The 16,190-nt window shown below is 47.7% G+C and overlaps 5 protein-coding genes across 5 annotated transcripts; 3 read left to right on the top strand and 2 right to left on the bottom strand.

Moving 5' to 3' along the window:
* The first annotated feature begins 1,262 nt into the window (after window positions 1-1,262).
* Window positions 1,263-5,711, top strand: F5B22DRAFT_147051 (uncharacterized protein). Its single transcript, XM_047969102.1, has 14 exons — window positions 1,263-1,595; window positions 1,663-1,739; window positions 1,800-2,068; window positions 2,128-2,517; window positions 2,580-2,731; window positions 2,785-3,025; window positions 3,096-3,132; window positions 3,284-3,441; window positions 3,502-3,722; window positions 3,784-4,132; window positions 4,186-4,568; window positions 4,677-4,877; window positions 4,937-5,254; window positions 5,305-5,711. The coding sequence occupies exons 1-14, from the start codon at window positions 1,417-1,419 to the stop codon at window positions 5,603-5,605; spliced, it is 3,276 nt and encodes a 1,091-aa protein (XP_047835565.1). The 5' UTR covers window positions 1,263-1,416; the 3' UTR covers window positions 5,606-5,711.
* On the bottom strand, window positions 5,711-7,156 carry F5B22DRAFT_147027 (squalene/phytoene synthase). The gene is made up of 2 exons (XM_047969101.1): window positions 6,893-7,156; window positions 5,711-6,792 (listed from the first exon to the last, which is right to left on the bottom strand). Exons 1-2 carry the CDS (start codon window positions 7,024-7,026, stop codon window positions 5,817-5,819), a joined length of 1,110 nt encoding a protein of 369 aa, XP_047835564.1. The 5' UTR covers window positions 7,027-7,156; the 3' UTR covers window positions 5,711-5,816.
* Window positions 7,157-7,371: 215 nt separating this feature from the next.
* On the top strand, window positions 7,372-11,127 carry F5B22DRAFT_146965 (DNA repair protein rad-5). Its single transcript, XM_047969099.1, has 3 exons — window positions 7,372-8,617; window positions 8,671-9,795; window positions 9,850-11,127. The coding sequence occupies exons 1-3, from the start codon at window positions 7,530-7,532 to the stop codon at window positions 10,934-10,936; spliced, it is 3,300 nt and encodes a 1,099-aa protein (XP_047835563.1). The 5' UTR covers window positions 7,372-7,529; the 3' UTR covers window positions 10,937-11,127.
* A 552-nt stretch (window positions 11,128-11,679) lies between these two features.
* On the top strand, window positions 11,680-13,391 carry F5B22DRAFT_146994 (TLC domain-containing protein). The gene is made up of 3 exons (XM_047969100.1): window positions 11,680-11,895; window positions 11,968-12,822; window positions 12,904-13,391. Exons 2-3 carry the CDS (start codon window positions 12,019-12,021, stop codon window positions 13,234-13,236), a joined length of 1,137 nt encoding a protein of 378 aa, XP_047835562.1. The 5' UTR covers window positions 11,680-11,895; window positions 11,968-12,018; the 3' UTR covers window positions 13,237-13,391.
* Window positions 13,392-13,896: 505 nt separating this feature from the next.
* F5B22DRAFT_146961 (major facilitator superfamily domain-containing protein) lies at window positions 13,897-15,935 on the bottom strand. The gene is made up of 3 exons (XM_047969098.1): window positions 15,439-15,935; window positions 15,091-15,364; window positions 13,897-15,035 (listed from the first exon to the last, which is right to left on the bottom strand). The coding sequence occupies exons 1-3, from the start codon at window positions 15,581-15,583 to the stop codon at window positions 14,051-14,053; spliced, it is 1,404 nt and encodes a 467-aa protein (XP_047835561.1). The 5' UTR covers window positions 15,584-15,935; the 3' UTR covers window positions 13,897-14,050.
* Window positions 15,936-16,190: the final 255 nt, after the last annotated feature.

Below are 16,190 nucleotides of genomic sequence, written 5' to 3'. Positions count from 1 at the left end.
ATGTTGACAATGTGAAAAATGGGAATGCTCATGTGTCAATTCGTGTCTTGTCACCCATAACTGGACCGAAAAATCGATCTATTAGGCCCAGCGTTTCCATTATATAAACGTCGATGTAACAATCACGACTGAGTGTACTCTGAAGCCCTGCGTAGGGTAATGGCTCAACTCCTGATATTATCTATTGGTGCGCTAATTATCGGCACGCCGCTCAATCAGTTCCTGGTCATGATGGATAGCAATCACTTCTCATCCGTGTATATAGCCCAAATTATTCTCAATGCTTAGTTAGCAACTATTAAGTATTATGATGCTTCTAACAGCGCGGTACAACAACCAGGGTGGCCGTCAAGTGGGAACCCATTAGCTAAAAGGAGGTGATGACTGTGACTATAGAAATGCTCCGATGAATGACTAACTGCGCTGAGCTGCTGAAGTCGCTATCAACGCAAATTATTACAACTGAGTATTGAAGCTTTCGATTTATAACTCTGATGATAACAGTACCCAGATTCATTAAAAGGGGGGAGAGTGGTTGAGAGACACTTGGTACCAGGATAGTGGAGTCACGAAAACTATACCCTATCTAACCAGCCGGCCAGCCAGGTTAGAAATGCCGCGATATCTATCTTGGGAGATGGGAGACGATATAGAATACCTCAGTATAGCGTGTCGTATCGTGGAGCCAAAAAATAAAATAAAATAAACATCAAGTTGGGGTCATCGCACAGAGTCCTTGCGGTGCGGAGAAGAAGGAGGAGGAGGCCTCACCCGAAAACTTTAAATCTTTAAATGGCTAGCCGCCTCCGAGCAATATAGTGGGCCATTTTAGTATTGCCTTAACAGCTTCCAAGTATCCCAACCGCCGCCCTCTCGCACTTTTGAACCGCGCCTTTGTTTAGCCACCACATTGGCGCCGCAATCGACAATGGAGACAGCTGTTTTATTCTCCCTTTGAACATGGGCATGCCACTAACACTGCTCTTACTAGAACTGGTGCGGGATTTACCCATCACTGGAGGAAGCAAGTCTAAGCCCTGCTTGATTAAACCAATGATGAGATGCTCGTGACTTCACGAAAGCGGTCACGCAAGCCTGACGTATGGATTCGCCAGCAACACTGTCCATTTGGCCTTCAAGCTGCGACAAGCAACAGTGCGGCGTCCTCTTTGTCTCACTTGTTTTCTGACAACCCTATTTCATGGTTTACTTCTCAGAGCGAGGGGAAGGTTGGATTCAATTACAGCCAACTAGTATAACAATATAAAAGTTTCACTCAACCCGCATAATACCACCTACACTGTTCTATCCTTGTGTCTTGCACCGGTTCTCTCCCCCTATTCGCCCCTTGTCTTTGGTGATACCATCCATCTCGTTATAGAAGGACAATCCTCCCGTAGCCAATTATTCCAAGTAATGGACGACGACGACCTCGAAATCAAGCCAGCCCTCCGCTGGGAGGACGTAGAAGCCGCCTCTCGTGGTGGCCGTGGCCTTACTCGTCGTGACTCAAATGGATCTATGTCCATCCATAGTGTGCGGACACGCCGTGAAGTTGACCCAGCTATTGCCCTACCTATCCAATACCGTACACTGTGAGTCTTGAAAGTCTTTCCATTTCCCCTACTAATAACAATCATTTTGCTAATGATAGCATGAAAGATCGTACCAGATATCCGAGTCGAAACAAGTCCACGACCTTAAGGAACGTGTAAATGCTAAAGATGCAGCTACGAAAGGTTCTTGAGAACAACTCTAGTAATGAACTGCACAGCACCTCGCTAAACTTACTAATGTAGAATTTTCTGCACTGGAATGGCACGCCATATCAACCGATGAAGCCCTTCGCCGCCTCAGTACATCAGTCACCGAGGGTCTGTCCGATGACCAAACACTTCGCAGAACCAAGGAATATGGTAAAAATGCTCCCTCCCCGCCAAAGTCCCATACGCTCCGGACCTGGTTCGGATACTTTTTCAAAGGCTTTGGTTCCGTCCTCCTTGTAGGCGCTGTTCTAGTGTTCGTCTCTTGGAAACCCCTCGGACAGCCCCCTTCTCTCGCAAATTTGGTAAAATCTCACCCGAATTCAGGTTGCGTTCAAGAATACCGGCTAATATGTTCCACTAGGCTCTTGCCGTTGTTCTTCTTGCTGTATTCCTTCTCCAGGCTGCTTTTAATGCATTCCAAGACTGGAGTTCCTCCCGTGTAATGAGCTCGATCAAGAATATGTTGCCCGAAGACTGTCTTGTTACTCGAAATAGCATGCAAGTATCTCTACCAGCAACAGATCTTGTTCCGGGAGATATTGTACTCGTTAAAGCAGGCAATAAACTACCGGCGGATTTGCGGTTCCTACAGGTCTCGAGCGATGCGAAACTGGATAGATCGATTCTTACTGGAGAGTCGGTTCCCTTGGCCGCCAGTGTCGACTCAACCGATGATAACTACCTTGAGACTCGTTGTATTGGAATGCAAGGAACACATTGTGTGTCTGGCTCTTGCATTGGTCTAGTTGTGGTATGTCAATTAATACACACCGATATTTGACTCTTCTAGTGCTAACACATAGTTCTCTACAGGCAACTGGTGACCGTACAGTCTTTGGCCGCATTGCAGCCTTAACACAGGAGCCCAAGACCGGGCTAACAACGCTCGAAAAGGAGATCCTATACTTCGTAATCATTATTTGCTCAATTATGCTGACCATGATAATTATTGTTCTTTTTGCCTGGTAAGATTGATATTTGTTATATAAGGGGGTTTTCACTAAGATCAATGTGATAGGGGTTTCTGGTTGAGACGCGATCATCCCGACTACATCAGTATACCGACCCTAATTGTCGACATCGTCAGTGTCGCAATTGCATTTATCCCTGAGGGCCTACCTATAGCATTGACGGCTGGATTGACAATTACTGCAAACCTGATGCGAAAGAATAGTGTCTTGTGCAAGTCATTAAAAACGGTTGAAACACTCGGTTCCGTGTCTGTAATCTGTTCCGACAAAACTGGAACGTTGACTCAGGTAAGTAGTCCTAGTTGAAGTTTTATTGTTGGTCAAAAGATTTTGTCGAAATGATATTAACGTCTTTCAGAATCGTATGACGGTGACTGAATGCACAATCGGCACTCGTAAGTAGTTCTGGGGTTGGCGAGGTGTCTTATTCAGTGTGCCCGATATGAGAGACTACCGCTTAGCACACCCTCACATTTGCTCTCTATTCTCACAACACATGGAGACTAGACTCCAAGGTTAGCAATTCTAGACTGCTAACGTTCGCAGATACTATCACAGCAGATGAAGCTGAGGACGAGCTCCTTACAAGCACTGCACCAGACATCGCTGGGATTGTGACCACAGGTGTTGATCAAGTCAGAGCCATCTGTGCACTCTGCAACGCTGCAGAGTTTGATGCTGCTACTTCTGATTTGCCACTTGAGGTGAGAAGATCTTCAAGCTCAAATTCTACATGTCTATTACTGATCATACTCTCGATCCAGAATCGACGGGTCTTTGGTGATGCTACGGATCAAGCCGTTCTAAGGTTCTCGGAGAAACTCGGATCGGTCAATCATATGCGTCAATGCTGGAATAAGACGTATGAGCTTGCGTTCAACAGTAAGAACAAGTTCATGATGAGGACTTTTATTATGTCTAGAAAAGATTGCTTGGCAGCAACGCTGCCCGAGCAAGAGGCAGATGGTTTCAAATCAGGAGATACGTGAGCTGATCAAAGATACCAGATTTCGTTCCTGTGCAATATATGCTAACAGGGCAAACAGCTTATTGACAATCAAGGGTGCGCCTGATATCCTCATTGGGAGATGTTCGTCTTACACTACAAATGCGGGAGACACCCGCCCGTTAGACGATGATGTGAAAGCAACGTTTGAAAATCTGAAAAACGAATATAGTAGCCAAGGCAAACGCTGCATCCTTCTCGCTCGTAAAGTTATTCGCCAGTCAGATCTTCCCTTCGACCGCAACACAAGTCAATTCGAGGAGACGGTTCTACTGGAAGCCAAAGCAGATTTGACTTTAGTAGGACTCCTAGCCATCGTCGACCCATTGCGTCCCGAAATCCGCGACGTGGTCCAGACGTTACGCGGCGCCGGAATTCGCATATTTATGGTGAGAAGCTTGAGTACTCCCTTCACCTGTTTCTTCTCTAAAGAGGTTCATAGGTTACTGGAGACTATGCATTGACAGCCCTTGCTATCGCTTTGGATGCCGGCATTGTCAGTGATCCATCATCGCTTGTCCATACTATCTCTGCACTCCCGCGGGAAGAGGGACCCGTCGGCGAGCTGCCCAAGACTTCTCGTTCTTCCATCGTCATCAGCGGCCCGGAGCTACTTCAACTCAACGAGTACCAGTGGAAACTCCTTACTCAATACCAAGAAATCGTTTTTGCACGGACCACTCCAGAGCAGAAGCTCCGCATCGTGAAGGAATTTCAACAAGGCAATGTTGTAGCGATGACGGGCGATGGAGTCAACGATGCGCCGTCCCTCAAAGCTGCGGATGTTGGTATCGCACTCGGCTCCGGTTCAGATATTGCGATTGAGTAGGTATTCCTTTCTCAAGCCATCCCCTTTTCAAATTCCTGGCCCGCTATCCCTCACAACAGGCATCAGCCGTATCTCGTTTCGCACTTATGCTGACTCTGGCATAGAGCGGCTGATATGGTCCTTCTTGAGTCCTTTTCTTCTGTGGTCGAAGCTGTTGAATATGGTCGTGTAGTCTTCGACAATTTGAAGAAGGTCATCTGCTACCTCCTACCAGCTGGCAGCTTCTCTGAGTTCTGGCCAATTATGGCTAGTATCCTGCTTGGCATTCCCCAAATCCTTTCCTCGTTCCTCATGATCATCATCTGGTAAGATAGAGCGCACCATCCAGCGCTACCTGACCAATACTAACTTAGGCCTGATATAGCTGCCTCACTGATTGTGCTGCTGCAACTGTACTGTCCTACGAAAAACCCGAAGCTGATGTTCTTCTGCGCAAACCGCGAGACGTGAAGAAAGACCGTCTTGTTGACTGGCGACTGCTACTTCATGCCTACGGAGTAATAGGCGTGTTCCAGACGGTTACGTCCTTTTTTGTATCGTTTTGGTACCTTCAGCGCAACGGGATTCCCTTTAATCAGCTATGGTTTGCCTTTGGCAAGATTCCAGATGGAGTTGACCGGGACTATTATACAGAAAAGTTGAATGTTGCTTCATCCATTTACTTTGTTAACCTAGTCGTCATGTAAGTTGAAAGACTCCTTACAACTACCCAGTTGCTGACCCTTCCACTAGGCAATGGTTCAACTTACTCGCAGTCCGAACGCGACGTTGGAGTATCTTCCAACACCCACCTGCCTTCAATAAGAGAACTCAAAACCTTTATATTTTCCCTGCCATCCTTTTTGCCTTATCGATGGCGCTTCTTTGGCTCTATATTCCCCAGTTGCATCATATTCTTGGCACATTACCCGTACCTGTTGAGCATTGGTTCTTGCCGTTTGCCTTTGGATCTTTCATCTTATTGTTCGATGAGACCCGGAAGTTCTTTGTTCGGAAATACCCCAAAGGTCCGATTGGCAAGTTGGCTTGGTAAATAGGGAGCATGAACGTACATGATGCAGGATAGGCTATCTAAATACTGATTCGGACTTCCGGGTCGTAGATAACTTAAATACCAATTAGCCTACGAGTCTATATTGTTATGTATATATAAGTCTTGGAAAGATAAAGTCTTTGTTGTATTTTTAGACAAGTGCTGACATCCATCTCATCATGGTGTTCAGGGTTCCTTGCGTCGTTTTATTTTAGAATTGTTGGGCCTTATGCGCTCGCCATAATCTCCATGGGAGTTTCCAGCTGCTTTTTACCGTAAATGGATTGAAGTCCGCAGCTTCAAGACGGGTAAGGTAGTCATTCGCCGGTATGGCCTCGAGTAGCACTCCAAATCCCCGTTGGAGTAAGGGATCAAAACCTTCTTGACCTGGGTCTGAATCGGGATACTCATGCTGTTCTTCGCCCTGGTGTTCGTATTCATGCCCTGGATGCTCTCCTGCTCGGATGTTTTTTAACATCTCTCTAGCTGTGATAAGGTGGTCATTAGCACGAGTTGCTACTTTGAAAACAGCATCCTGAAAGCCCTCAGCTTCGGGACCATGACGATAAACGTCTTCTTCTCTCAAGCCGGTCTCAGCCATGATATCCAACGGCAGAAGCAAGACTGGATTTCTGCTCGCGGCTACGTTTGCACCATCGGGCGACTTGACGGATGGGGCAGGCGAGGCCAGAACGGGGATGCCTCTGCATACTGCAGCAATGCCGCATGCCTTCCCAATGTGACTGGCTAGATGATCCATGTGCGTAGACTGAATGGATAGGGTAGCCAGTGTAGAGTACATCAGAGTGGAATATGTATTTTCGGCATAGTCCTCAAGCGCAGAAAGACTCGGGAAAGGTCGGTTATCCATATGCTTCTCACGAGTGCTGATCATCCGCAGCAACCAGAATTTGATAGAGCTGGGGTTACTTTGGGAGGAGGTCTCTGCGAGGCGTAATAGGACATCGTGGAGGAGGAGCATAATGGGTTCCTTAGGCGGGCGGCCAGCAAAAGTGTTGTTGATGGCATCGCGCCAGAACTGAACACGCAGCTGACCGATGGCGGGGTTAGACACAAGCTCTGGAAGGCGCACAAGCTCAAGATTCAGAGCGCGAAAGGCATCATAGGCATCTCGTCTCGATTGAGGGATGAAGTTTCGGATTAGGAAGGAATCATAGTCGGACTGTCTAGTACCGTCAGTTTCTTGAGCTTGATTTCGGCGTGGTTTTGAGATCAATCGTTGAGTCAAGCGGGGAAGAGAGAGAGAGAGAGAAAGAAAGAAACTACCTCAATTGGGCGATGCAATATTGCCTCGCCTTGTGAACATCAGCATCTGTAACCAAACTTCTTCGCAAGATCTGCGCAGCTGGTCTAGATCTTTGCCATCGCAATCTAGGACGCAACCGAGTTGCGCGATACATTGAGAATATAGAATCAAATCACTAGACACTATATTATGCAATCCATATGAGACATAAACAGAAGCAAGTAATTCCCTGGTTTAGGTAGATCATTTGTATGTGAAGCGCTAAAAGTAAAAGTCAATATGACATCAACGGCGTCTTAGTAATTGGGAAAATACGATAGGTAAGTACCTAGGTAACAGTGCTGCTACAGTAAAAGCTACTATATACACTGTTTAGCCGAGTGTGTTAATATGCAGACTGGTCGGAGTTCTGGCTAGTCTTCACAGTTTACACACTGTATTCAACCCATTAACGCGGTCACCTGATGACCCGTCAAACCAAGTCGCGTCACCCCCTCCAAAGCTCCTAGGCAAAGAGCTTGAAGCGCGTCAACTTTGCAGTTCACTGCTATGTAAGCCTCGCAAAAATTCGGCTTCTCGGACACACCGTTTCAAATCGCCGCCGATGGAAATGCTAGATACTGTTGTATATTGTCCTTGCGAACTGTGGTGCTTAATATGAATTTCGCCGACTCCGCTGAGCCGCCGGCCAAAAAACGAAGATTCTTTGCTGATCCCGACACTTGTGTATCTCATGAGCCCACGGCGAATAATGATCAAAGCGAACCTCCCCATGCAAAGCATTTAGAACCATCGCGACATTCCGAAGTTCCTAGCCCCAATTCTGCTCCTTCTGTCGTCAGCGCCAATAATCCCCGTGCGTCTCCGCCGCCACCCTCCACCAGTTCAGACGCTGCCGTCACGTTCGATCAGGATGCCTTTCAGAGTCTGGTGGGCGACACCGTTAGTCCCGAAGTCTTGGCAATAATACGTGCAAAATGTGGCGATAGTCTAGAGCGGGCTCTTAATATGTACTTCGATGGCACTTGGAAAACTTTCCAAGTGCGCTCCCACCCCTTAATGAGAACGACGACAGTTCATCCATCCACTCCCCTTTCCACAACAGGACTACCTGCCCAGAACGATCAGCCTACCCGTACCAATACTTCACACAATAATCTTGATATCCGCTATATCGGGGCCTTCGGCGCTGAGGGCTGGGCTACGAGGAGTGGGACCAATCTTGTTAAACATGGCGATGTCGTTAAAATCGAACGACAAAAAGCTCAGCAGACTCCTCAACGACTGCGTCTCGCCGCCTCTGGGAAGTCCGATGTTATTGTGCGCTTTACTGATAGTAAAGGAACGGAGATTGGGAGACTGGCTAAAGATGCTGCTAATTGGATCTCATCCCTCATCGACCAGAATGTCTGCAGGTTCGAGGGTACCTGTGTATATGCTCCTGAACGCTTGAGAACAAACGACACTGTTTTCCTACAGCTACGATGCTACCTCAAGATGAGCGTCTTTCATGCTACGGGGTTTGACCTATCGGACAATCGATCGACAGGGTTTTACGAAGAAAAGGAATCGACTGAAGAAAGGAATCTACGGTTACGGCAAGTGGGCATTGTGAGACTGTTCCAAGAGATCAATCTTGCGCCTACAAAGAGTAATACGGCTTCTCACCAAAATGCTCGTCAGGGCCTCTTGGACGCAGCTGAACTTGCCGAGAAGAAAAACAAACAGCACCAGTCAAATAGCCGGTGCGTTTTCCCATTGTCCTTCACAACTGACTTTATCCTAATATGTATTCAAGAGACACCCCGGGCTCACAATCCGATGACGCCGAGGAAGGGGAAGAGCTAGAACAAGATCAGCTCGATACCTTATACCGCAAGGCGCAGTCATTCGATTTCAACACCCCAGAAGCAGAGCCTGCACCTACTTTTGCTATGAGTCTGAGACCATATCAAAAGCAATCGTTACACTGGATGCTGGCGAAGGAAAAGGACGAGAAAAATGAGGCAAGGGAAACTTCTATGCACCCATTGTGGGAGGAATATACGTGGCCGCTGAAGGATGTTGACGATAAGGAGCTGCCCCAGGTAGAAGGGCAACCCAATTTCTATGTCAATCCCTACTCAGGTGAAATGTCCCTGGATTTCCCTTACCAAGAACAACACTGCCTCGGTGGTATTTTGGCCGACGAGATGGGTCTAGGCAAGACTATTCAGATGCTCAGCCTTATTCATTCTCATAAATCCGAAGTTGTCGCGCATCAGTCAAACCAGCCTGTCAATCGTCTACCCAGGACGCTGCAGCGATTATCTAGCTCCCACCATACTGCCTCTGCCCCTAAAACAACACTGGTCATTGCCCCCATGTCATTATTAGCTCAGTGGCAAAGTGAAGCAGAAAATGCCTCGAAGGAGGGAACTCTTAAATCCATTGTTTACTACGGAAATGATAAGATCGACAATCTACAGGCGTTATGCCGTGAGTCTAATCTAACATCAGCCCCTGATGTAATCATTACAAGCTACGGCGTAGTTCTTTCTGAGTATTCACATATCCATTCACGCCTTGGGGGTAGGGAATCACATAGGGGCCTCTTTTCTCTCAACTTCTTTCGCATCATACTCGATGAAGCGCACACTATTAAGAACAGGCAGTCTAAGACCGCTAAAGCTTGTTACGAACTTTCGGCAGAGCATCGCTGGGTCCTGACCGGCACACCCATCGTAAACCGTCTCGAGGATCTCTTCAGTTTAGTGAGGTTTCTGAGAGTTGAGCCCTGGAATAATTTTTCGTTTTGGCGCACATTCATTACATCCCCGTTCGAATCGAAGGATTTCATGCGCGCTCTCGACGTCGTACAAACCGTTCTAGAACCGTTGGTCATGAGAAGAACGAAAGACATGAAAACCCCTAATGGAGAACCGTGAGCATCTCCCGGAGATTCTCGAGAAAACCATTTGCTAATGTTCTGCTTCAGCCTAGTAATGTTACCGCCAAAGTCCATTGAAATCGTCGACGTAGAGCTCTCCCAGGCCGAGCGAGCTGTGTATGACTATGTATTTGCGAAAGCAAAGCGCACGTTCTCTGCAAATATTGAAAAAGGCACCGTAATGAAAGCATATACCACTATATTCGCTCAGATCCTGCGTCTACGCCAAACTTGCTGTCATCCCACGCTTGTCCGTAATCAGGACATTGTTACTGAAGAGGAGCTTGCCGGTGCAGAGTCTGATGCTGCTGCTGGATTGAGTGATGATATGGATCTTCAATCTCTAATCGAACAATTTACTGCCGCAACCGGTGATGAAAAGGATGCCAACGCTTTTGGAGCTCATGTTCTTGAGCAAATACGCGATGAGGCAGTTAACGAATGTCCGATTTGTTCCGAAGAACCTATGATCGAGCAGACAGTTACGGGGTGTTGGCATTCAGCCTGTAAAAAGTGTCTCCAAGGCTACATGAAGCATCATACAGACCGACACGAAACTCCTCGGTGCTTCAACTGCCGCAAGCCACTCAACTCTCGCGACATATTCCAAGTAGTTCGACATGATGACGACACCAGCACTTTCCAGAGCTCTCCTAAGATTAGCCTGCAGCGTTTAGGTGTTAACGAATCATCGTCGAAGGTAGTATCACTTATGGCGCACTTGCGGGCTCTAAGGCGAGAGCATCCGCGGATAAAGTCCGTTGTCTTCAGTCAATTCACCTCTTTCATGTCACTGATCGAGCCCGCGCTGACCAAAGCCAATATGAAATTTCTTCGGCTCGATGGAACAATCAACCAAAAGGCCCGAGCGGCTATCCTGAAAGAATTTGCTGAGGGTGATAAATTTACCATACTGCTGCTTAGTTTGCGAGCCGGCGGTGTTGGCCTTAACCTCACCCAAGCAAAACGTGTTTATGTGATGGATCCCTGGTGGAGCTTTGCTGTCGAAGCACAAGCTATTGATCGAGTTCACCGAATGGGCCAGGACGCGGAAGTTAAAGTATACCGGTTCATTTGTAAGGATAGCGTGGAAGAGCGCATGCTCAAAGTACAAGATCGCAAGAAGTTCATGTGAGTCGGCATAATTCCAGGATTCTAGCCTAAGCAGACCTTTACTGACTCCAACAGCGCGACATCTTTGGGCATGATGACAGATGAGGAAAAGAGGCTCCAGAGGATTGAGGACATTAAAGATTTATTGAGCTAAGTGTAGCTCATAATAACTATAGCTCACACTCGCCTCCGTGGAGATGCTGCCTGGCCCTTACCCCTCCTCCACTGGCTATGTAAACTTATTTATTAGGAATGATAGGATGGTGACAAATCCTGTCCATGAGTAAACAAAGAATATACTTGATTACTTCCATGTCAATAATAATGGTAAGAAATCTCTTGTCTCCATTTCCCCTTAATCAATGGCCTTGCTGCAATTTGCACTAGAGAGGAGTGGCGGCTCTCCGTTCGGGCAAGCGCGGTCCGCGGGCTCCGTGCCGGGGGCGCCGCGGTAACCCGGTGAGACCGGCCCGAGTCAACATTCACTAAAGAGAACATCCTTGCGCAACCCGGGAGTTCAGCGGAGACGGCCACTGTGACAGTCACTAAATTCGAATTAGGTCTCACAGCCTTAGGAGGCTATAAGACCATAAGGTATCTCTGTATATATATTAGCTTACTGGGGGTACAATAGATGACACCCACTGTGACTGTCCTTAAAGTTCGCCGACTATTGCCCCTTGGTGTGACGGTCTCCGGCATGGCCTCCGATCACTGAAAATCACAGTGACCGTCTCCTACACACTTCGTTTACTTCTTTGTACTTTCCATGTACTATTGATTGTACTTTCTATTCTGTATCTTTGAGCTGCTGCCTTCATGGTTCTTGCCTAATGTTTCAACACCGAATCTAAACAGCCCGGGCAAAGCCTTTACTCACATCTGAGGATTTCAACCCATATTCACACAGTTCATTGCGTTTTCTCTATATGTGGAAACTGATCAAGACTCATCAGACCATTGTTAGGGACATAGTATAAGGTAAGCTTAAGACTATCCTTGCTCTTGTTGTACAAGAGTTCCTCTTTCGAACAAAGCTGAACATACATACAGAGAAGGGCTTCCTTATTGCCTTACAGCCTCGTGGCAATCATCGACCATCCAATGAATGAGCTGCACTCAGCCATGGATAGTCAAAGCCTACGTTTACGCGGTCCCGAGGGATCACGAGACGGAAATGAGATGTCTCGAAACACTACGAAGAATACGCACTTGGGTCGTTTGACTCGGAAGCAAAAGGCACGAAAGCAGGCTCAAGCGAAGGAGGCTCTGAGATGGCAAATCCCTCTTTTCCTGACTACTGCACTATCATTCCTCTACCTCCTCAGCCCTACCGAGACCAACATTGCATACCCTTTGATATTTCTCTCTTACAAGACTCTAAACACTACTGATGCCTTCGCGGCGCCAGAGTATGGCAAAGGACCTCGCGACATTGCCTTCGTAGGGTTCTACGCCCTTGTCCTGTTCTTCGCGCGAGAATTTATCACGCAGAAGATTCTGCGCTCTCTAGCAGTTTACCTTGGCATCACATCCCGCAGCAAGATAGCACGCTTCAACGAGCAAGCATTTGTCGCGCTGTACACTGGAATCGTTGGTCCTCTCGGCCTTTATGTGATGTATCACTCGCCAACGTGGTATTTCTCGACGGCCGGCATGTACGCTGCCTACCCACACAAGACACACCTTGCAGTAACGAAGTTTTACTATCTCTTCCAAGCTGCGTTCTGGGTCCAGCAGGCGATGGTCATGATTCTTGGGCTCGAGACGAGACGCAGGGACTTCAGAGAGCTTGTGGTTCATCACATTGTCACTGTGTCGCTGATCGCGCTCAGCTACCGTTTTCACTTCACTATGATGGGTGTGTTGGTCTACGTGACACACGATATTAGTGACTTCTTCTTGGCTGTGAGACTTGCTCTTCCCATCCTATCTCGGCGCTCATGGCGGATCGGGGAGCCTCGTTTAGCTAACCTGATCTCTAACTAGACTTCCAAAGCTCTCAACTATATCGACAGCCCATTGCAAGGTCCTTATTTTACCCTCTGCATCATTTTCTGGATCTACTTACGCCATTACATCAACCTGAAGATCCTGTACTCAATCCTTACCGAGTTCCGCACCATCGGCCCATATGTTCTGGATTGGGAAGCGGAGCAGTATAAATCTGGCATATCAAACGTCATCACGTTTGCGCTGTTGGCGTCACTACAGGCCTTGAATCTGTACTGGTTATACTGTCTCTTTCGAAATGCCTACCGATTCGTCGTTTTGGGCGTTGCAAAAGACGACCGTGAAGACGATGTTGACAACGAGAAATAACTAAAAAGATTGATGCGAGAGAGTTATCCTAAGTATCGTAGCCACGGTCTTCTGAGATCATGCCGCCGGCAAGTGGCATGCGATGACAGGATACGATGCGGCCCATGCGTGGGTATAAGATGGCCATGGCGCAGATGACGCAATGCTCCCGTGTGAGTTAAAATTTGGTGCTGGGAAAAACGTACAGTGAGCTTTTCATGCTCCCTAATTGCCTAAGTTTAATGCTAGCAAAAGAGCACCTAATACGACAAAGAAGCAGAGTGATGAAAAGGGAATTATGCTCAAGGAGATAATTCATGATAGTAATTGATGAAAATACATCTAATAACCCTTATGGAAGCTAATGGAGATGGCAGAGACGTGATTATTACTGACGCATCTCATCCAGATTTCACTTCCTATATCCAACTTAAATTCACGCTTTTCAAGGTGAGAGATACTAACCTTAAGACAGGCAATAGAGTTTGTTCCATATCTCATAGAGATGGGCTAGACGCACTGGGATAAAGTAGAATGACAGGTCATGAGCAATGAATCTATATCCAGATCTTATTCTAGTATATCAGGTATATGACTCATATCAAGGGCCGCGAGCCTACTACCTAGGTTTTACCCAAAAGTTATTTTTATATCATTAGTCGTTAGGCGCGTGGGCGGCACCTTGCTAGGCTAAAGCCAAACACGACGCCGTCATGGGAGTTGTGGGCCGCTGTTGGTAACCCTCTTTAGTACGTTTCCGGACTATTAGTAACAGAGTCGACAGAGGATGATGTCTGCCCCAACTTTATGTTTCCTTCTAAGCCATTGACTGATATTACCTGCCGTCGACTTTCAGATTTATGAAAAGCCCGTATAGACCAAAGTCATACGCCAAACGGCAAACACCAGCAGCAACAAAAGCGACCCAGAAGTGCTCATTTGAAGCCAGAACCCCAGTGATCGACGGACCAGCCATTGCGGCCAATGTTCGTATTGTGCTGGTTATCCCCATAACTGCCGTCCGCTCTTCGGGCTTCACTACTGCAGCGATCAGCGCGGTGCGCGGCGCCTGATCCATACTATTTAGTGCTGCTCTGATAAGCAGGAGGGCAGCGGCCATCCAGAAATAGGGCGGGAACGGGAAGACAAGAACGGCAACTGAAGAAGGAATGTGGGTGAAGACCATCGTGTTTACAAGGCCGATGTTCTTGGCCAAGGGTCCGGCGAGTGTCGCGCCGAGCGCGCCGAGGAAATAACTAGCCGACGTCACGTCGCCGAGCGTAGACTTGAGTGGGTGAAACTTGGTGTCCAAAAAGTAGTTCGTCAGTGAGTATGGCACCATACCGTCGGCAAGTGAGTCGACGGCGAGAAGAAACCATAATTTATACATGGTCGATCTCGTTGGGCGCGAGATCTGTCCCAGCTGCGTAGAAAACCAATTCCAGGCCTTGGTGATTCGGTTCGACTTCTCGGTCGGAACATCGATCGGTTCCAGGGACGGAGCATCCGAACTGCCATGTGGCTCTTGAATCTCAAACTCGCCCTGCGGAATTTGAGTGTAATCGCTGCCTGCCTGCTGTAGCTCGCATGCCTCAGTTAGTAGGGAAACGAGGGCGAGGTTGACGAAGCCCATCCCTGCGTAGATCCAGAAGAGAGCATGATACGAGTCGACATCCGACCACCCATCCTTGCCCTGAAGCCAGTGGAGGATGCGCCCCGAGACCTCACTGCCAAGTGACGATCCTATCAACGGCGTTGAGACGTGCCATGCAAGCACGTCAGACCTCGTCGACGAGGTTGTAAGTTGCGATATGATGGACCTAGTAGTCTATTAGAGTTTTGTTTAGACTTCCCTAATAATTCGGCGATACGTACTCTTCTATGCTTCGGAATGGTCCGAAATCTCCACCTGTGATGCTGATAACGCCGACGATCGCACCAAGGAGTAAAATCCAGAAGTTCTCGAAGACGGCGAATACCACGCCGCTCGTGATCATGAGGACCGACCCGCCCAGCAGTACTCGTCGTCTCCCAATGCGATCAGCCACAAGTGACAGCAATGTTCCGAGGAAGACATCTCCGACGAGGGTCAGGGTCATGAAAAGACCGATCTGGTTGTCGGAAACGCCAAGGGCAGAAAAGAAGATGGCTACAAGTGATGCATTAACATTGATATCTTTACACTAAGTAGGAATGACTTGGCTGAAGGCTTGGCTTTCATACCTAGTATTAAAGAGTTGGTGCCATAGGCAAACATGCGACAGGTCCTTGCTAAGATGATGAAGTAAGCATTTCTACCGGTCGCGTGGACCGAGGCAAGACCAAATTCCTGATAGAACCAACGGGCGGAATTCATCACCGTGGACATGGTGAATAATATCTATCGAGGTTTACAGAACATGAAAATGACAACGACGGTCGTGAGAGAAAGAAGGTGAAGGACTATCGCACTGTCGCCATCGTCATCGCGGCTAAGGAAGAATTATGGATCGGCGCGAAGTGTATTTTCGCCCGGCACAGAGCCCGAGGGGTCCGCCGGTGTCGGTACTAAGTAAGACTGTCGCCATTGACTCTTCAAACTACGAGATACGGACCGGCTTAACCGAGGCGACGAGCTGCCTCCTTGGGCCATAAATCGAGTCTTTATGAATTCACTATTTGCACATCACAAAGGCGTAATACTAGGGCCTAAGTATGACTATTTCCCTTGGCGAGTAACAACTTCGGACATAGCCGCCGTTAAGTTCGGAGGACCGTCGGAATTGTATGCATTGGGGATACACACGATTATGTTTATGTAATCATGCAGGCAGGCCTACACAAAGTTACGGGATAAGGAGCCTTCCGGGGCGGAACTCTACTCGAAAGGTATGTTAAAAGCATCCCTTAATCATTCTATGTAACATATGTTTTTAGTCTAGGACCGTTCTACGATGATAAAGGTGTTGCGCTTGCTCGGGGTTTTAGTAGGATTT

The sequence above is a fragment of the Xylaria bambusicola genome (assembly GCF_022495145.1).
Source record: "Xylaria bambusicola strain CBS 139988 unplaced genomic scaffold F5B22scaffold_2, whole genome shotgun sequence".
Lineage (NCBI taxonomy): Eukaryota > Fungi > Ascomycota > Sordariomycetes > Xylariales > Xylariaceae > Xylaria > Xylaria bambusicola.
The sequence above is the reverse complement of the archived record's forward strand: the minus strand, read 5'-3'. Positions and strand labels throughout refer to the sequence as shown.